The sequence below is a fragment of the Abramis brama genome (assembly GCF_963993115.1).
Source record: "Abramis brama genome assembly, chromosome: 14".
NCBI classification, from domain to species: domain Eukaryota; kingdom Metazoa; phylum Chordata; class Actinopteri; order Cypriniformes; family Leuciscidae; genus Abramis; species Abramis brama.
In genome coordinates this window covers 2,048,070-2,070,693 of record NC_139976.1, presented here as the reverse complement: position 1 = coordinate 2,070,693, position 22,624 = coordinate 2,048,070, and the positions used below count along the sequence as shown (strand labels likewise).

Genomic DNA, 22,624 nt, shown 5'->3' with positions numbered 1-22,624 from the left:
CTTTTCCAATTTAAATTACACCGATCTAACTTTTTAACCATGCAGTCTTGAAGAAAACAATTAGATGACTAACTTTTAAGACTAGTCTAAGCAGTTTATGCAGACGGCCACTGACTCAGCCAATCACGTGAGGCTGTCAGTTTGACTGACCAATAGCAGGCAGGGGTGTGGTGAAAGTGATTGAACATTTGCTTGGAAATAATCAGAACTTTTAATTAAGATAATTATGTTTGATGCTGCTTATTATGGAATCATTTCCGCCACCTCATGCTTTGGTAAATCAGTCTAAATTATGACTCTGTATGTCATAATTATGACTTTTTAAGTCCTAACTTTGTTTCACAGACGAGGCTTAATCTAGTCCCAGACTAAAATGCATGTTTGAGCTGTTTTTACTGAAAGCATCTAAAAATATGTCAGTGTCATTGTTTTGTCTCAAGATTCACACCAGTTATGTGTTTTTTTCCCTGTTTATAAAAGCTACTTAAATGTCCTACTTGAACTAAGGCCGAATCCTGGCTTAATCTGAGCCTTGTTTGTGAAACCAGGCCTTTATCTCATGATTCTGATTTAGCAGGCCTATGTCATAATATAGACTTTTTGTCATAATTATGATTTACAAAAGCATTATTTTTTATGTGGCAAATGGTGCAGAAATGAGACGACGCACCTTTAAAAGACACACATTTATATTGATATGCAGTGCATTCACATTTATCGTAAGTGGCTTAAAATTTGTTCCATTTATATATTTTATGCAGACATAACATAACCACTACATAACCACCAAAGGGACGGGATGATGATGGGAAAAAATTAGATGGGAGGGAAAATTTGACAATGCTATACATTCTCCCACAAATGTTTTGCGTTCCCCCGAGAAACTATGCGTTCGTACGCAAACCTTTTGAGTTCTTTCCGAGCGAACGCAAAGTTTCTTAAGAGAACGCAAAAACATTTAATAAATATATTTTCCTCAAGTCTCACATTTTTTCCAGCACCATGTCCCTTTAGGGGCTCCATACCTTTTGAGTTATTTGCGAGTGAACGCAGTTTCTCTGAGGAACGCGAAGGTTTGCGAGAGAACGCAAAAGCATTGAAATAAATGTTTCCCTCCCATCTCATATTTTTCCCATCCCCATTTCCCTGTTTAGACAGACAACACCATCCGAAGCATTTCATTCCTGTTGAATTCCCTCCCAGAAATTGTTTTTAACAGACGAGCTGCTGCTCAATTAACTGGGAAGGCTGTAAAACAAACTGTGGATCAGCAGTTTCTCCTGGATGTTAATTTTCCCGGGATCGGGATGTTGTTATCTCGGCTCGGCAGCGCTGCAGTGTGTCCTGCTCTATCGCAGATTGCAGAAGTATCTTTGACATTCATCCAGCCTCTCGTCTGGCGTCCGATCTCTCTCCGTGAGAACTGATGTCCTCTCGAATTCAATTTCCTCCGCCGTGATCTGGCTTTATCTGGGTAATAACTGTTCCCAGGCCTGTGCTAATGAAACCTGTCAGTCCCGCGGGACACGTGCGCGGGATTGAGGACCTGATCAGTCTGTCAGAGGAATAATCCTGGACAGATGAACAACATCAGCGCTGGGAATCTGGGAGTCTTTGCACAGTCTGAACTCTGAAGGTCAAACGCCCCACAGGAGAGACGTCTGGGATCCTTTCGCACGCAGGGGGACATTATTAAATGAATAATTCTGACTTTTTTTTCTTTTTTTTACACTCATCCTCATGTTGATCCAAACCAGTGTAACTTTATATAATACAGATTGTTTCAAAGCAGCTTCACTGGAAAATAATGATGCAAACTTCATCAAATATTCAAATCCAGCTTTAAAGCAGCTCTAGAAGGCCAATATCCAGCTCAATGTTGATTCGGTTCAGTTCAATAACTGTGTAAAGTTCACGAGTAAAGCTGAGTATATAATGACTGAATGTTCATTTTTGACTGAAATATTACTTTAAAGTCCCTCTATAATTGTATCCCTTGAAATCATACTTAATCACGAAAATGATATAATTTAAATGTTTTTTTCCTTGAAAATACATTTATGTCTTAAAACAGCTTGAATGTAACTCGACACCCTCGCCTCATTTAGTATGCGCGGTTCTATGAATATGCAAATGAGCCCCGCCTCCACTCACTCACTCAGCTCAGAGATCCACTGGTTGACGATCACACGTTGATCTGATTGGTTACAAGGTAGTTTGTGACGTCAGAAACACCAGCGATTTCAAAGCGTGTTTTTGAGACTGTCTTTGGTTCACTGCAGTTTTAAGGAGAAAATACTCAGCAATGGTGTCGACTTATGAATTTACACGTTTTTTTTCTTAAAGCACATTAAAAACACCACATAGACACATAAACAACAGTAAAGACTTGATTTTCACCACAGGAGGACTTTAAATTATGAAGTAAAGACAGTATGTGACTTTTCCTTGAAAAATAAATGAAAAGCTCGAGTCTTGTGAGCATTATAAACCGTCTCTGCTTTCATTAGTTCAACCGCCTGTAGGAGTTCATTGGCAGGTCAGATTTGGACAGGCTTACGCTCTCATAAACTATATTGAAGAACCAATATGTTCTGAATCAGAGAGATGATTCAGAGATCTGTGCAGTATGTTCTGGGATCTTCTCTAATAAGATGAAGTGACTCTGACACTGAACAGCGCAACAGACGTCAGTCTTTAGAGACGGAGATCCAGGAGAATCCTGAACTTATGAATCATGTCCTCCTCCTCTTTGAGTGATTGTCTGCATCATATTCCAGAAGACCATCAGAAACACCATTTTAACAGGGATATAAAATACAGGTAAAAATGTTCAGATGTAGAAAACAATATAATTTATTATTAATATGAGTAATATCAGTGATATACAGTGCACTTGTGTTTAACAGTTTGGGGTCAGTAAGATTTTTAATACTTTTATTCAGCATGGACGCATTCAATTAAGTAAAAGTTTGGATTTAAAAATGTTAAAAGTAAATTAAGAATCTTAGTTTCCACAAAAATATGAAGCAGCACAACTGTTTTCAACATTGATAATAATCATAAATGTCTCTTGAGCATCAAATCATCATATTAGAGTGATTTCTGAAGGATCATGTGACACTGAAGACTGGAGTAATGATGCTGAACATTCAGCTTTGATCACAGGAATACATTACACTTTACTATATATTCACATAGAAAACAGCTGATTTAAATTGTAATAATATTTCACAATTTTACTGTATTTATGATCAAATAAATGATGGTGAGCAGAAGACACTTCTTAAACATTAAAACATCTTACTGAACCCAAACCTTTCAATGGTAGTGCAATATAAGAAAATGCATGCATGCATAAAATTATATTATTATACAAGAATTGTTATTATGCTTAAAAAAATGTTTTACTTTTTTTTTTTGATAAAATGATGCACATCCCTGTTGAAAAAATCCAGCATGAATTCAATGTCAGTCCAGACTGGTTTATACTGGTTAGAGCTGGTGGACCAACATAGCCATTGTGTTCTTGTGCAAAACTGGTCCACAATCACTCCCGCTTCCCACACTGAATCTGATCCCAGCATACAAAAGGTCGGAAACCTGAGAATTTCAAGTAGGGATATCCCACATCTGACATTAGATGAGAAACAGCATAGGCCCTGTATGTGTGTGTGTGTGTGTGTGTGTGTTCAGCACTCGCAGAAAATGAGCCATCCATCATGGTACTAAAGCTTGACAAGAAAATCAATTAACAACCCAATTAAAGTCTGTTGGTTGTGTGTGAGCGTGTGTTTGACTCCAGCGGCTGCAGCAGAGACTCTCTGATTCAATCCAGTTCTTATTACAGTTACTGCCTGTCATTCTGCTCTGGAAGGCTGACATTTACAGTAACACAAACGCGTTTTTTTTGTGCTGTGCATTAAAATGTTCAAACAGCACATCCACATTGCATTGAACACACATTTTTTTGCATGTTTTTGTACATGATTTGCATGCATTTTTTCCATCTAATTACACAATTTGCATAAATTGATTGAATCAGGTGCCAAAACATTGCAGAAATGATGCATTCAGTGGGCACACCTTGTGTTTTTATGTTTAATCCCAATGCACTTGTAAATGCATTACAGTAAATGTTTTTTTCCCTTGTTTTTAGTCTAAATGAACCCTTGAAAAGGCTTTTATGCAGTGAGTGCAGGCATGAACAGATGCCTATACTGCATATAATGCATGTGCCGACAGCAATGCCATGTCTTTCTGTGGTGAGACGTTTGCCCGATGATCTCCCCGGAGCTTCACACACATTAACACACCGACGGTCAGCAGGAACAGCTGAGTCTCGCTGTGAGGTCGTGAGAGTCACGGCTCACATTAACACACTGTGACAGTCTCTCACACCTCGACGTCTGGTCCCGATCTCCTCACTGTGAGGATGATGATGATGATGATGATCACACGGGGTTAACTGAACCTGTCGGAGTTCAATCCGGAAGTTTAAGGAATTTACGTTGTATAAGAAATGCACTATTTATTAGAGATGCATCAATATAAATCCAACATTCAGTGATATTGTTCACAAGCTGATTTTACTGATGTCTTTTCGCAGATGAAACACAGATTGAGTGATTACATGAGACATACGGATTTCGGTAAGTTGCACTGTATCTTTCAACATACCCTCTGCTATTCATGCATGTTTTTCGAGATATTATTTGTATTAAAGTGGAAGAAAAGACTCGCTTTAGGCGCTACAGCGATCACATTTAAGAGCGCCAAAACGCCATTTATTGTTTGAATTTCGTGATAAAATGTACAGAATTTGCGATTATTGGACAGGAGGTGCTACAAATAATATTTAGTATAGCCTATAGGGAAAAACTGCTTGAACTACGGGTGCTTCATAGGGTCAAATAAAGCCCGATAATGTGTTTTTAGCTGTTAAAGCGTTATTGTCGTGTTAGCTTGCCCTAAATTCAACACAAGAGAGATTTTCTTCACACACAGTATGAGTTGCAGTCTGACATGTTTTTCACACTCTTTTAATTGACAGGATAATTTTTAAACCGATAGTGAAAATAATAGCTTTTATCGCCCGATTGTAAGTCTATAAATTGGTGCATCTCTACTATTTATCAACACACTTTTCCATAAATCTCATGCAGTAGTTCTTTATGAGGCAACACAATTGATCTTTGTATAGTTAGTGTACAGTTTGGTTACACGGCAGAAACATCATGACAGGTAACTGAAGCCTGTTGTGAAGGTGACAGGATGTGATGTCAGACTTGCTCAGCATCATGGGTAACACTGACCATTAATATGGCAGCTGCAGCGTTCCTCTGCTCCTCTCGCGCTACACATTTGACAACGTCTCTCAATGTTTTTGTGTGTTTCTATGGACATCCCTCAATGTTTTTGACAAGACTTCAGTTTGTGCTCATTCTGAGAGACGGAACCGTCAGTCATGCGTCAGTCAGACAGAAGACAGACAGAAGACAGACGCCACGCGCTGATATGCAGAAATGATGCAACACGCAAACAAATAATGGCCTTTAAAACACAAGATGTTCTGGGATGCACAGACGCCGATCCATGCACTGTTTTCAGTTCAACATTGACATATCCAGTAACAAGCTACTTTTCCCAACTAGTGTCACATCACTGTTATTGAAAGTGTAGCTTCTACATTAATGCAATAATCAAACAAGCACAGATTTCTACCGGGTTAGTGGCGCTTTCGTCTGTTAACCCCGCATGTGCCAAACCTGTGCAGTGTGAAACAATGCAATTCATCTCGTATAGATCGTATTTACGAGTTGAATGCACATGAACGCCACCACAATGTCGTAAATACGAGTGGGAAGCTCGGGATTTTCCGATCTTTACGAGTTGTGTCAGTGAGAAACATGGTGGAAAACCACAATACTTCAAGGTATTTAGCTGTGATATTGTCAGGCTTTTCTATTTATACAGCGCAGTAAGCTAATTGCCTGCACAGAATATGATAGCATTATAAAATAACAATGTAATATGTAATGATAAAGTTTGCAGTGGCTTCATAAATGAACTAAAAAACATAAAAACACCTTATGCAAATCTTTGTTCTTCATTTTCTATAACTAGAGTTTAAGAACCTTGCTGTATTTTTGTGTAATTAATTAGGAGAAAGCACACCGTCATCTTACTCCGACGAAAGTGACTTGAACGCACCTACCGTACCGACAGCCAATCGCGTGCCTCGTACAGTAGCGGATGTTTCGCCCATTTCACTTGAAACAGGCCTTGCAACAGAAGGGGAGAAAGAAGCTTCCGCTTGCGGTTGGGGGCAAAAATGACACCAAAATGAATAAAAATGCTTCCAAAAACCAAACCAAAAAACCAAGATATGGTTAAAAAAAGGGTCTCTGTGTAAGTTCTCACTTTTAATATTTATAAGCAATATCACACGAGCAAAAGTGCTGTTTTCCTGAATATATGCATGTTTACAAATGTGTTATTGATTTTATGCAACAATTAAAAAAAATAGTTCCAAACAGTGGAGTCATTGCGCGCAACACAGTTTCAGTTTCGTTACTAAACGAATCTGCGTTTCTGTACGAATCGTTCTAATGAATGACTCGACAAGTCACTCACTCACTTCTGCTTTGTTCCTGAATGAATCATCCGTTTTGAACGAATTGGTTGAATGAATGATTCAATGACTCACTCGTTAAGATGATGGTTTGCTGCCACCTACTGGCAGTTTAGTATGATTTCATTATAACTGAGAGACGAAGGATTGAATGCTGTTTTTGTTTTCGGTCGTGATTGTAACAATAGTTCTGGTCAAAGAGATAGAATGCATTTATAAATAAACTATTAAGAGCGAAATATGAGATAACGTTGCAAATATAACAGAGAGAAAGTAATTTCAGTCGCATTGCGTATAATGTGTGAATACTACAGTATGGCAATATTTCCATAAGCATAAACACTGTACAATAAAGTAATAGCTGGTACTTGATGTTTAATATGTTAAATATCAGATTTATTTTAATTTATTTTACTGAACAGAGTTCAAATGATCCATATTAATAATTCAGAGAGTATGAACGTCTTCACTGATACAATCTCCTGATATCCAACTAGACGTCTCTTCTGACAAGTCATTAAGAACCCGATCTGGATGTTCAGGACGGAGTGTGTGTGTGTGTGTAACTGATGTCTGTGATGATCAGATGTGATCTGGCCGGTTTGCTGAGCTGAGCTGGCCATTTCTGACAACAGCCCATCAATAATGTGGGAATTAATGTCACGGATCATTGTGGAACTGGAAGCACGCTAGCAAAAGAACAGCATCGCCTTACACACCACGATCCTTTCCATCCGCACACTCGTTTTTCACCCTGCCAGAGCTTTATTTGAGCTGGGAGTGTGTAAAGCATCCCAATATAGGAACAAACATGACATTTAAAACACAAACACAGAAATATGGTAATACAATGCAAACGTCATCAAGAAATGGATGTGAGGAACGAAATGTTATGGAAGAAATGTATAGACAGTGCAGCAAGAATGATGAACGTGGGACATCATTTTTTATCAATTAGGAAGAAACGTGCATTCAATTATTGGTTAATATTTTTCCCACTCACGGAGCCTTGTCTAAATGAGTTAATGTTGGGAGATTTTTACAATTAAAGCATTGCATATCAATGCAATCTATAGGTGACATTTCAAACGTATAAAGAAATGTTTAGATATCCCATATGTTGCATGTGTGATGTTTCTGGGTAATTCATACTGTGCAAAATGAATGTATGATTATAAATGACACTTATAGAAGTTATCTTGATTTGTTTGAATTCCTAAGCAAACTCAATTCAGATTGAAAAGTATGTTTTGAGCATTTTATTATGCGGTTGCATCTCTGTTCACAGTTTTATGAGTGTGTATCTGAAAGTGCTCTGGCCTCGCTGGCGTTTTAACAGCTTGTAAACTCTGAAACGCGTGTTTGATGTTTGATCTGCCGTGTGGATCGAGTCAGGAGCTTCTCCTGAAGGATGAGAGCTCATGTAAAATGGATGGATGGCCTTTGGCAGTCGTTCCGGAGTCGATGTGTGTCGAGGCCGACGGACTCGCGCGAGTCTCGGGGTGTTTCTGTCGCTCCGGGGCAGAAGCACAACTTTGACCCTCAGATACGCGAGACGGTTTATGTTGCATTTACGTGTTGATTTTGCTATTGGCCTCAGAGGATGATAGAGAACTCGCTCTAAATGCATCTTAAGACTATAAATCCTACTGTATCATATTTGATATGCAAGTTTCTAATGCCTATGAATGATCAAAACTGCTGATAAACCTGATCACAGTCAATCTACTACATCTGACTGATAGTTTAGACTGTTTTATCAATACAAACGTCCTTCAGCTCGTGCTTCACGTGTCTTTCTGCTGTCAAATCTGCACTGGTTTTTATAAAGTAAACATGAGAATAGCATTGATATTATTAGTAATATTTCAAGATGAACACTTACTGGACTGAAGCAGCTTTACTGGATTATCCAAACAACATTTTATAGAAAAATCACAAGTATCAAATATGATCATTCGGTGTTTGAGGAAGGTTTATTAGTTCATCATTGTATTGCATTGCATTATATGTTTTAAGCTTTGATCATAAAACTAAGCATTTAAAATAAATATCATCTTACATATTGCCAGATATAGAGCAATAACTGATATTTATATGCATTTTATGTAAGTGTCATCTTTAATGTTATAAAGGTCTCATTGATTTACATTACAAGCATCAGAAGTTCAGTCATATAAAAAACATTGTTTTTGCTTGGTTTGTGTATTTTAGCCATGATGAAAATCTGATATATCAAATATGATACTCAACAACATGCAAACTTTTTTTCTTTTTTTTTTTGTATAAAGGTTCAATAAACTCTTCCATTTAAAAAAAATTGTAAAAAATTATATATATATATATACTTTTTTTTTTTTAGACTATCATTTTATAGGCCATGCTTCACAGAATTAAAGTTAGCATTTTTCATTTTATATTGGAATAAAACATGTAAAATATCATTTAATATAATAAAAAATAATCAAATATCTTTTGTGTTCCAGAGAAAGAAAAAAGTTCATACAAGGTTTGGAACGGCATGATGGCGAGTAAACGAACAGCAGATTTATTTAATGGGAAACAGAGAGAAAGTTGATACTTGATGGATTTCTTAGTTTTACAGTATTGAAAGTGTCTTGATTTATTACAGAAAGAGCTCTGAGCAATAGCAGTTTCCCGATGGCTTTATTGTCTCCTGCATTATCAGTCCGTGTGAATGAAGACTGAACACTAACGAACACACTCGTCTCATTGTCCTGTTGTCAGAGTCTCTGATGGTCTCCGAGTTCATGAAGGAGTTGTTGAGATCTCTCCCGGAGAAGACTTCATCAAGCCGGACTCTCGGTGATGAGAACACTGAGAGCTCCCTGTCGTCATGGAAACCGTGGTGCTGATGCAGGAGTTCAGGTGAGAGACAGGTCTGATGCTGATTGTGACACTGACGATCACACATGATCTCAGCTAATGAAGTGTGTAAATTCAGTTTCTTGATTGAATACTTTTGAGTTGTTAGGCATCATAACCAATGCGAAACGAATATATAATTACATTTTACATTTTATTTGATAAATTGCTTTTTATATCTCACATACAAATTTGTAGATGTGTGTGTGTGTATATATTTACAAACTTTTGTTTGATTATTTTAATTAAATAAATTACTTTTAATGAAATTAATTAATATGTTTGTGTATGTGTATATAAATACAATTTATTTATTTAATTTAATAATTAAGTTGTTCATTAATTCGTTTTTTATTTCTTTAAATTTATTTTTTAATTCATCTTTGAATTTTTTAATAAATTAATATTAATGTACATATATTAATTAATGAAATACATATACATTTATAAAAAATATATATTTCAGAATTTTTTTTATTCATCACTTAATTTTTTAATAAATTAATATTAATGTATAATATTAATTCAATAATATTTAAGTTTATAAATGTATATACATTAATAAAATGTATTTATCTTTTTTTTTTTAATTTATCAATTAGTTCATCATTCATAATTCATCACTTTTTTTTTTTTATAAATAAACATTAATGTATAATATTAAGTAAATTAATAAATATAAATTTATAAAATGTATTATTTATGTAATATGTATTATTTATAAATCAAAAAATTATATAAATAAGTACTAATGTATTTTTTTTTTCATCACTTTTAGTTTGTATGTTCATGTAATAAGCATTTCACCTGTGGTTTTTATGACTTTGATCAAGACTCTTGACTTTGAATAAAAGCATCAAATAACTACAGAGTTACCAGCACTAATACATCCATATTTATTCTGTGAAAATACAAAATAAAATCATGTACATTTTATTTACAGCTTTTTGTACATATAATATATTGTATTTATATCAGCGTTGCCATGTTAAACACTCCAGCAGGACAAGATCTTCATCTTTCCATCCGGTCTCGCGTCATCAAACCGCGTGATTCGCACTGAATGCTTAAGACATTTCCTTTTAAATACATCAGTGTTCGTGTGAATCACCAAAATGACACATAATAATCAAACACCTTGAGCAAATTCATGTCACTTTTCAGTCATCCAGTCTTTAAATGTGGAGATGCTGTTCGCTGGAGCGGGTCTGTGTGTGAGCGGTTCTCCCTCGAGTCCGGTTCTGCCCGGCACTGATCTCACATCAGCTCAGTTAAGGCTCATATATATAAATACGCACGCGTTTAACCTGATCAGGGTTTAATAGAAAACTCTGGAATGACTGAAGAAGTGAACACAGATGCTCAAGGCCACATATAATGACTAACAGCACTTTGTTATTAACAGTACAAACCTCATCAGATTGAAAGCAAAGGGTTAAATAAATAAAATACACGTGTAAAATACTGCAGATCGGCACGAGATGTGGAATGCGTTTAATCGTTCTCAAGAACGGCACTAATCAGTGAATGTCTGTCGTACAGGCCATGAACTTTAACCTCATCTGAGCAGGTTCATGAAGCTGAGTATGTATTAACCCTCACAATTTATACTTGAGGTACAATAAAAAAAAAAAAGCATAGTTATCAGAAGAAATAATGCGATGTTTAGCATGTTTATTGCTACAACGCATAGTACAAGAACATGGCGAAGCTGCCATTCATTAATGATCGCAGTTTAGGTTAAATGTGTCCAGCATCTGGATTGGGTTTTTGGGTTCTGGTGCCAATCCGGTGCCGGACAGAGACCCGGACCGAGGGAGGACCTGTGCCCGCTCTACGCGACCTGTGCCCAAATCACATGACCAGATCAAAAATCACATGACCAGACCAAATCACATGACCAGATCAAATCACATGACCAGATCAAAAATCACATGACCAGACCAAATCACATGACCAGATCAAATCACATGACCAGATCAAATCACATGACCAGATCAAAATCACATGACCAGATCAAATCACATGACCAGATCAAAATCACATGACCAGATCTCAGACATTGAAGCTCTTTGGCTTGAAGAGAGGATTTCCCTCCGATAAGTTGCGAATAGAGTGATGTAAATCCAATTAAGTGCCTATTAACCTACTGTAGTAAAACTCTTATTTATACATTACATTTAGAAGAGGTTTCTGTCATCTACAGTAAGTGTAGAACATCCTACGCTCATCTCTTCTTTAAGTATACGTCTATATTATTTCCAAAACCAGAGGTTCTCAACTGGTTGGTAACAATCTATCCATTAATGAAAAGACCTTATTCACGGCAGCGCCATCTTTGATTTATTTCAACGGGAATGAAAGACTTCCGAGAAATTTCAGCAGACAAAAAAAATTATTGAGACAATATGAGTTATGGAAAATAAGTGATCTAGCAGCTTTATACAGCGGATGCCATTGAACACACAGTGGGCCTCATTTATAAAACATGCACATATTTGAAGTTAGCGTGTGTGTGTGTTCGCTAAAATCCACACGTTCATATGAATAAAAACGGTCTTTGATGTGGAAGCATGTTTATGGCTGGTGAATTTGCCATTGGCAGGTGTGGTATAAAGTTGGTTTACTATGTGAATATCTAAACACATCTTGCCGCTTGCCGTTGTCAAGTAAAGGATTTGGACGTTGACTAGCACTCTTTTATTAGTTAATGACATTAAAGCTGCAGTCCGTAAGTTTTTTGGGTTAAAATAATCCAAAATAAATTGAGCAAGTGCATCACCAGCCAGTGTTCAACACTCTCTGCTTGCCGTAGCTCGACTCAAACCGGTACGCTTGTAATGATGTTTTTAACTCCAGTGGTTCTGGTGGATTTCCGCTTGAAATTCGAGCATGTCTTTGCGTCGTTCCGTCACATCTGTGCACATAAAGAAGAGTCTCGGCTAGTCGGCGGTGAGTGTGAGGATGCTGGAGATTTATAGCCTTTTCTCACAGCACTGGATATAATTACACTGAGCAATTTGATGGCGGATCCAGAAAGGTTCAAACGACGATCACCAGCTGGAGATTCACCCGCTGTAAAACGCAAAAGACTTCGGACTTCGGAGCGGCTACAGAACTAAAGACTGACACCGGCCCGTGCGGAAACAAGGATAATATCGGAAGGGCATTAAATGTCACGCAATGCTGATGACATTAACATTAACAATCTGAGAACAAAGTATAATTTGCATGGTTTGACGTGATATGATGAGCGATCGTTAGATTTAATCTAATTTACTGCAATGCTTTTTTCTCTTAGTTGCTCAGAACAAAAGTGGATGTTACTTGTTCAGATTTTCACATTTTCCGGTGAAAATTCTTATGTTGGTCACACTTCCCAAAGTACAATCTGTGATTGCGAATGCCAGGATCCACACCGGCGGCGACTGACAGCCGCACATTCTCCTCAAAACATCGGATTCATCCGCGCTGTGCCGAGCCGAGGCACAACCCACGTAAAGCTGATCATTCCGCGAATAACTGCAATTGCAGATTCCGAACAGAGATGGAGACAAAGAGGAGAAACTACAGACTGCAGCTTTAATTAGGCGGCTTTACAAGGTAAACGATTCAATTGAAACCTTTCACGTCACGTTCTCTGAATCACACGTACGCTCATTTGAGAAATGATCCTGAGATCAAATGCAGGACGGTTTCTACACGACATTTTATAAACGAGGCCCGGCGAGTCTATCGCGGTCACACGGCGCTGCTCTGAATAAGGTCTACAGGTCGTACATTTATTCAAGTTGATGAGAGCAGGAAAAACAATGAGCATTATTAAAATGCACACAATCTAATATAGACAGTCTGTCGATGAATAACACACACACGTTCACATTCAGTGTGTCGTCTCAAGGCTCCTCCACTTCTCTGATTGGCTGGATGATGGTGCTGGTGGACTTGTACTGATTGATCTGATTGGCTGCGTGTGTGTTGGTGTGTTTGAGCTGTGTGTTCCTGGGGAAGCTGTTGTCGGGTTCATCTGCGTACCAGTTTTTGTCTGCAGAATGATTGACATCGTTACGGCCTGAAGCATGCTCTACACACACGGGAAAGCAGACGTTCAGCTGTGCATACTCTCGTGCATTGAGGAGTTTGGAAATGAGCAGTTCTTATAATGTACATGTTGCATTCAGACGGACGGCTTCACTTATGCAGCGTCTCGAGGAGAACGGGTGAAGCAAACTGGGATGATTTAAAGGGACAGTTCACCCAAACATGAAACTTCTGTCCTCATTCACTCGCTCTCATGTTGTTCCAGACCTGTGTAAGTTTCTTTCTTCTGATTTTGAAGAATGTCGGTAATCAGACGGTTGATGGGTTTATAGAATTTCTTTCTTTCTACTATTGAAGTCAATGGGTGCCGAACATTCTTCAAAATGTCTTCTTTTGTGTTCAGCAGAAGAAAGAAACTCATACAGGTTTAAAACAACATGAGAGTGAGTGAATGATGACAGAAGTTTCATTTTTGGGTGAACTGTCCCTTTAATATGGAATATACTAGTAAATGCAAGTTAAATAAAGGAGTTATTTTTTTTTTTTTTGTGCAGGTATTTGAGATCAGTAGCAATCACCAATATTTTATAAGATTTCTTGATCATGTATTTATCTATAAAAACATTATATTTGGTTAAAATAAAATAAAAAAGCCAAATCAAGAGCAGTTCCTTCAGTGACGCACAATATTGCTGAACATTTTCTTGTGGATTTCTTGGACATTTATAATATTGGAATAAAAAAATCATTAATATTCTGTAGGATTTCTTGAACTTTTATTTTCTTGTGCATTTATCAATACAAAATACAATTTAGTTAACAAGTTTCTACAGCGAAAATCTTCAGCAGTATTTTGTAGGATTTCTTGAGCTCGTATTTTCTTGTGCATTTATCTGTGTTTGTGATTTCTTTTTTTATTGTTTAAATATAAAAAAAAAATGGTGAAGGAATTTGATTTAATTAGCATTATTTGAATATTTGAACAAAAAAAAATCAGCAATATTTTGTAGGATTTCTTGATGTTGTCTGAGTTTTTTTTTTAAATATTATTATTATTATTATTAATTTTTTTTTAAGGCATTTGAGATCATTTGCAATGTAGGGACTTTTTAAAATGATTTCATTGTAATCATGCTCAAATGTTTGGAAATCAAAACCATGCAAACTACATAGGAAGAATGTGCTACAGGACTACACACACGCTAGCTCAGTCTCTACAGACGGTCACCATGGTAAAAGCATTGTGTTATGGAGCTCGTATGTATCAAGACAACGACTGAAGGAAAGCAGATCTCCTGAGTCTAGAGAAGACGCATGCACTGCACAGATGACCTTCAGAACTTTCAGTTAGAAAGCAAAGAATCAATGCCGGCGTGACGGTTTGAATGCACGAGTTTTCAGCTCATAACCATCAGAATTATGAGAGATGGTTGCAATAATGACATGCATTTATTTCCATACCTGAGACCCCTCTATTCGTCCTGGGCGCACTTTAGGTAAAGAAAGGTACAGGTAAATGGTGTAAGTGGAAACATCCTGATTCTCTGATGCAACTCAATCATCTTATGCATATATATATATATATAGGTAACACTTTACAATAAGGTTCATTAGTTAATGTATTAACTAACATGAACTAACAATGAGCAAAACATTTTTATTAATCTTTGTTAATTAAAATCCAGCTGTTCATTGTTTGCTCATGTTATTTCACAGTGCATTAACTAATGTTAACAAATACAACCTTTGATTTTAATAATGTTGAAATTAATATTAACTAAGATTAATACATGCTATAGAAGGATTGTTCATTCGTAGTTCATGTTAACTAAGGTAGTTAACTAATGTTTACTAATGGACCTTATTGTAAAGTGTTACCCATATATATATATGCATATGCATGTGTTTAAAAAACTGCATTTGTGCTTACGTTAAAGCTCATTTAAAATGTCACTGAACTGAGGCTCTGAGTGTTTTAAAAGCAAAGACTTCACATCATTAATACAGAATTTTTTTATTTTTTATTGTTATGTTTAAGATGTCGCATACACTAGTTCATTATAATCATATAAGAAAAATCTCTTACACTTGATATTGAGAGAATCAAAACTTTGGTGTGAGCATGTTACTATAGCAATGAACGTGAATTAAACACAGAAAGCAAACAAACGTCCCGCTTGCGTCTTTACAAAAACTCCTCAGACATCGCAGCATTCGTATATATTAGGTTGTACCAACCAAACTGGACATCAAGTTCAGTCCAAAAGTGTTTAACAGCCTTAGAAATATTGAAAGTGGAAGATAAAACATTTGTCAGAAGCGCTACCGCGTAATAGCACAGAAACATCTGAGCATGAGCTTTAACCAACATCCCGGGAATAACGCTTGATTTCCCATCGCGAGACGTCCGATCCGCCCGACCAATGATCATTCCTCAGTGTGTGTCCGTCAGGTTCAGTTCAGTTCGGGTTTTTAAATCACAATTAACCTGTCACTAACCTGACTATAAAACCTGGTCAGGAATCATGAGTGACGTTTCGCCAAAAAGCGCATGTTCCACACAGCGGCAAACGTAAAAGCACGTCTTCATGCATATGCTATGCGTTTCTGTCAAGGCTGATCATGTGATTATACTCTCATTCTGTCATCCGTCGTCTCAAGAAGGCAGTGAATCGAACAGAAAAGCATTTGAAAAATACTAACATTCTTTATGAGCACATACAGTATATTAATGTATGAATACAGTGAGTCCAAACATCTGAGAAAACGCTGAAAAATTGTACATTTTTGAATAATATTGTCAAATTCTGCACTATTTATATCAACAACAACAAAAAATTCAATAAAGATATGTAGACTTTAGTAGTCATTTTTCATTCGTCAACCTTTAGATTTGTAATATGTATTGTTCATTTATTTTATGGATCTGTAATTTATTTGAATTAAACATAAAATGTTTGTTTGACATCGTTTCAGTTGTGAATCTAAATTTGGTATAAATTATTAAATTGCAAATGTTTATTAAAAAAAAAAAAAATCCCTGCAAATTATAGATCATTTTTATGATTTATCGACATCATTGATTTTTTTTCAATTAAAATATGTTCACTTTATTTGTCATTCGTCGTCCTTCATATTTGGTGCATTTGTTTGATATTTTTTATATTTAAAATATATATTGTTAATTAATTTTTTTATCTATGAATTATACAGATTTTTCTCTATTGCAAAAATACATGAAATGTGTTGTGAATCAAAATTGTTAAAAAATAAATCACAAATTGCAATGTTTATTTAAATTTTAACTGCAATTTATCGAATTAAAAATGTAATATTATTTATTTATCTATTTTTTATTGACTTGTAATATTTCAATTGAATGTATAATTAATTAAGAAGCGTCAGCCGTTTGGAGCCCACTGTACGGTAGTCTGAGACAGGAACATGAGGATGTAGAAGCACGAAGGCGTGAAGCGTTCACTCGTCAGGTCCGGTGTCGTGAGAGTCGAGGGTTAAAGTGCAGTTAAAGTGCAAAGTGGTAAAACTGATGAATCGACCCGACACAGTGTTACCCGTGAAAGACATACTAATCATCCCACAAGTTTCTCGTGTAAACGGTGGCCGGTGCTTTACACAGATGCAACATCTATAATGCTAAGTAAACATTTGATACGTCTGAAGTAAAAAAATAAAGTCCGTAATTTGCGTTTCGATATACCGAACCGTGTGATGATGAGTCCGTGACGTCACACGCTCAAACAGGCACAGCTCGAACGCTTACAGAGGAACGTACTTCTGTTTGTCCCGCTGGTCCCGGCTCCGGCTCCGGCCCGGTCGAGTGGAGGACGGGATGGACTGGCCCGACGGGCTCTTCTTGCTGGGGAAGTTGGTGGAGTTGGTGGACAGGTTGGCGCGGGTCTGGCCGGCGTTGTGGTCGAATTGCATCAGGCAGAAGATCAGATCTGTAGGCACCAGCTCAAAGTCGTACGGAGGGTTCGTGATCACGTATCTGTGACGAGACAAACAAACGTTCTCACACCACTAATACTTCCAGCCGACAGCAAACGAGTGAGTGAAGGAAGGAATCTACTGAAGAAAAGAGGAATAACTTGCTCATATGTGACCCTGGACCACAAAACCAGTCACATGGGTCCATTTTTTGAAATTGAGATGTATACATCATCTGAATGCTGAATAAATAAGCTTTCCATTGATGTATGGTTTGTTATGATAGGACAATATTTGGTCGAGATACAACTATTGTAAATCTGGAATCTGAGGATGCAAAAAAATCGAAACATTGAGAAAATCTCCTTTAAAGTTCTACATTTATGTTGGCGATTGTGCAGCATTCACTCACAGAAATACATGTTTTATATATTTACGGTAGGAAATGTACAAAATATCTTCATGGAACATGATCTTTACTTAATATCCTAATGATTTTTGGCATAAAAGAAAAATTGATAATTTTGACCCATACGATGTATTGTTGGCTATTGCCACAGATATACCCGTGCGACTCGAGACTGGTGACGTGATCCAGGGTAAAGAAATGAATACTTTTATTCAGCAAGGAAGCATTAAATTGATCAAAAGTTTCTTTTGCATTGTTATAAAAAATCTGTTTCTAACATTATTTTGATGGTCCCCTTGAATATACTGTAACTTATTCTCCTAATCTGAACCCATACAGTCTACGAATACTCTGAGTTAGTGGACATGTAGCTTCAGCGTTATTTATAATCATTCTAATATGATGATTCATTATCAAAGTTGGAAACAGTTCTGCTGCTTAATATTTTTTCATAACCTCCTGTGATACTTTTTTAGGATACTTTGATGAATAAAAAGTTAAAAAATAAAAATAAAAAAGAAGCACATTTTTTAAAAATAGAAATCTTTTGTAACAACAATATCCAGTACTGGTCAGTAATTTTTTTTCTTTCTTTTTTTGAAATAAATCAATATTTTTATTTAGCAAGGATGTGTTCAATTGATAAAAAGTGATAGTAAAGAAGATTTATATTGTTAGAAAATATTTTTTTATTTTGAATAAATGCAGATCTTTTTAACCTTTTATTCATCAAATATATTAGGCAGCAAAACTGTTTCCAACACTCATAATAAATCATCATATTAGAGTGATTTCTAAAGGATCACGTGACACTGAAGACTGGAGTAATGATGCTGAAAATTCAGCTTTGATCACAGGAATAAATTATTTTTTAAAGTATATTCAAATAGAAAACTATTATTTTAAGTTGTAATAATATTTCACAATATTACGGGTTTTTTTCTGTATTTTTGATCAAATAAACGCAGCCTTGATAAGCATTAGAGACTTAAAAAAATCGTAATGTTTCCAAACTTTTGACCTGTACTATATATTCACATAGAAAACAGCTATTTTAAATTGTAATAATATTTCACAATATTACTGTGTTTTAGATCAAATAAAAGGGACTCTTTCAAAAACTCAAAAAAATTGTTTAAATATTACATATATGTTCCATACGAACAAAACAAATTCACTTGTGTTCCCTCACCGTTTGGTGCACTGACTGGGTGATCCCAGGTGTGCGTCTCTTAACCGGTAGATCCCAAAACACAACATGTTGTACGTCTTTAATGCTTTACAGAATAAATCCCCATAACAGCCACCATCCTGAAAAACAAAAACACATAAACATCAAATTGCTAGAGAAACAAGTTTTAAAAGCCTCCAAACATCCAATCACATCATCTGACGCGAATTTTGTGTTGCACGTCGAGGGATTTATTCGATAAATGTGTTTTTATCATAGCTTATCTGTTTGTCTTCTGATTGGATAAAAAATGATCCACCTCAGTTAAGCATATATGAATGCACATTTGTGGAGCTCAACTTTATTTCTAGAGCACTTTTAAAAACCACAATGGGTACCAATGTGCTGTACATAAAAATAACAAAAATAAACAAATACATACAACCAAAAATACATACGATTTACAACACATTATTAAAAGCTGAGGAAAATAGAAAAAGAAAATTTAATCAGAAAAAGCTCCATCACCTCTACATTTCAAGCGCGATCGGGGAACCGTCCTTTTCCATCCAGTGTTTCTTAAGCAATATCCCAAAATTTGCATAAAAATATATGGATGGAAACATAGCTACTGGCATTTCATGTGTTCAAACCCTGTTCTGAGACACTGCATGTCACATAAACATGAATAAACCTGAAGCCGTCTCACCCCCAGGTCAGCAAAGGGTCCGTCGTAGAGCGCCAGCTGAGCGACCCGGCACCGGTCTCGGTTGGCCAGAGTTTGAGGAGTGCTGTAACCTCCTCTCAGAGCGTTCTCCTCCGCCAGCAAACCCTCCAGCTCCGGTGTGGCGCCTCCCGTCACCAGCGTCCGGATCAGAGTCAGGATATTGTCATTGAAGTACGTCTGAGAGCGAAAGACATACGGAAGCATTAAAGGGTTAGTTCACTTAAAAATTTAAATTAGCCCATGATTAACTCACCCTGAAGCCATCCTAGGTGTATATGACATTCTTCTTTCAGACGAATACAATCTAATAACTTAATAATGCACTTTTATCATGGATAGATGCACTTTTATGATGGATAGATGCACTTTTATGATGGATGGATGCACTTTTATGATGGATAGATGCACTTTTATGATGGATGGATGCACTTTTATGATGGATAGATGCACTTATGATGGATGGATGCACTTTTATGATGAATAGATGCACTTTTATGATGAATAGATGCACTTATGATGGATGGATGCACTTTTATGATGGACAGATGCACTTTTATGATGGATAGATGCACTTTTATGATGGATAGATGCACTTTTATGATGGATAGATGCACTTTTATGATGGATAGATGCACTTTTATGATGAATAGATGCACTTTTATGATGGATGGATGCACTTTTATGATGGATGCACTTTTATGATGGATAGATGCACTTTTATGATGGATGGATGCACTTTTATGATGGATAGATGCACTTATGATGAATAGATGCACTTTTATGATGGATAGATGCACTTTTATGATGGATGCACTTTTATGATGAATAGATGCACTTTTATGATGGATAGATGCACTTTTATGATGGATAGATGCACTTTTATGATGGATGTACTTTTATGATGGATAGATGCACTTTTATGATGGATGCACTTTTATGATGGATAGATGCACTTTTATGATGAATAGATGCACTTTTATGATGGATAGATGCACTTTTATCATGGATAGATGCACTTTGATGGACTTCAAAACAGAAACAGTCATTCACTGCCATTATAAAGCTTGGAAGAGCCAGGACATTTTTTAATATAACTCTGATTGTATTCGTCTGAAAGAAGAATGTCATATACACATAGGATGGCTTCAGGGTGAGTAAATCATGAGCTAATTTTCATTTTTGGGTGAACTATCCCTTTAAAGACGCAGGACAGCGCTTGAGGTCTGACATCAGTGTTTTCAGGGAGACTTACAGCACTCATTAATGAATCCAACACACTGACGGCAAACGCCGTTCCACAGGCGAAGGGTTGTGTGAGATACAGCTCTGTGTCGGGGTCGTCGTCATCATCCTGGTCCAGAAACTGGACGTTTGAGTCGTTCACTGCAGACACACACACACACACACTGATTGTTAGGAATGCAATTACTGTATTTAAGTGAGGATTATTATTAAAGAATATTCACAGGAAATAACAGGACAACACAGGGTCAAAAATGAACACTTTTTGGAGTAACCTTTATCAGTGCAGTGGCTGGTAGATTTAATAAGAACTTTATTAGAAGAACAACAGCCAAAAATAAATAAAAACAATGAATCCTGTCTAGTTCATGTTTTTCTCCACACCTTCAGAACTTCTGATGAAACCTGCCCAAAATAAGTCTGATCATGGATCATGAGTCATGTTTCACCACAAAATTAAACTAAAATAATAATAATAATTAAAAAAAAACATTTAAAATACATATTGCACAGAGATGGACCATTTTATAACTTTTTTGTATTATAATTTTTTTTATGACAATCCCCCCAAATACGAATTCTCATTACTTTTCCAGTCAAAATTTAAGTCAGAAATTTTAGATTCAATTTAATACAATTATTTTTTATTTGCATTTGTTGAACTGCCTTTTAGTTGATTTAAATAAAATAATTATTTTACCACCAGCTGTGTCACTTAAGCAATCGGTTACCTTGGTATCAGGAAAATGTGAGTAAAACAGGTTTTGGTGAGTAAATGAAATGGACCAGGTAAGAGTAATAAAAGTAAGGCTGGTAAATGTAATAAAACTTTATTAGAAGTAAAATGGTAAGAATAATAGCATAGAGTAAGAATAATAGCATAGAAGAACAATAAAGCTTATCTAAATGTTCTTCTTTTTATCCAGACCTTCTTGAAGCAACATGATGTTATGATGTGTATTAATGGATGAGTCTGATAAAACAAGCCTATATTTTATATATAATAATGCAAAATGCAGTTTCATGGTCAGTAAAAAACGTTTTTTGCCAGAAAATATTGTCAATTCATTGGCAGAAGTGGCAGGAAGTTCATTTTGGACCCTGAACTCGTGTGTTTCCAGTCTGAGACTCAGAAACGGAGTGACGGATTATTTTATTAAAGACAGTTTGACAGGAAGGACCAGCGTCTCACCACACAAAAACACACAGGACTCACAGCATGCGACAGTCACACACGGCGCTCATGCAAAAACACCCTCATAAAGCAACAGAGTGCATGAAAAGAAAACTGAAGCACTGACAGAACCAAAGGAATAAAGTCTAAAGGATGAGAAATGAAGCACGTGTTTCCGGTGAGCGCCCGTCAGCGGGTCTTACCCAGCTCAGTTATCATTGGGATGTTGTTTCCACTGCTCTTGTCCTGGCTCAGAGAAACCAGGGGCAGCAACTTGTCTGTTTTAGCTATCAGCATAAAACAACCAGTTACCATAGCAGCTAGTCACCAGACACCCAGAAACTAGCTTCAACATGACGTCTAGCAACTTACCAAAACCACCAGCTACTAAA

At 36.4% G+C, this 22,624-nt stretch overlaps 1 protein-coding gene across 12 annotated transcripts in view; it reads right to left on the bottom strand.

The window, feature by feature from the left end:
• Nucleotides 1-10,392: 10,392 nt before the first annotated feature.
• kcnma1b (potassium large conductance calcium-activated channel, subfamily M, alpha member 1b) overlaps nt 10,393-22,624 on the bottom strand; it is a 110,009-nt gene continuing 97,777 nt past the window's right edge. For 7 of the 12 annotated variants that reach the window (XM_084135043.1, XM_084135048.1, XM_084135053.1 and 4 more), the window contains 7 exons: nt 22,436-22,519; nt 21,069-21,199; nt 19,799-19,993; nt 19,111-19,229; nt 17,355-17,570; nt 15,023-15,051; nt 10,393-13,604 (listed from right to left, as the gene is read on the bottom strand). In XM_084135043.1, the coding sequence (XP_083991169.1) occupies nt 13,417-13,604; nt 15,023-15,051; nt 17,355-17,570; nt 19,111-19,229; nt 19,799-19,993; nt 21,069-21,199; nt 22,436-22,519 (962 nt within the window). In that variant the 3' untranslated portion in view covers nt 10,393-13,416. The remainder of the gene's footprint in view (nt 13,605-15,022; nt 15,052-17,354; nt 17,571-19,110; nt 19,230-19,798; nt 19,994-21,068; nt 21,200-22,435; nt 22,520-22,624) is intronic. The other 5 variants (XM_084135050.1, XM_084135051.1, XM_084135049.1 and 2 more) reach the window with 4 other exon arrangements.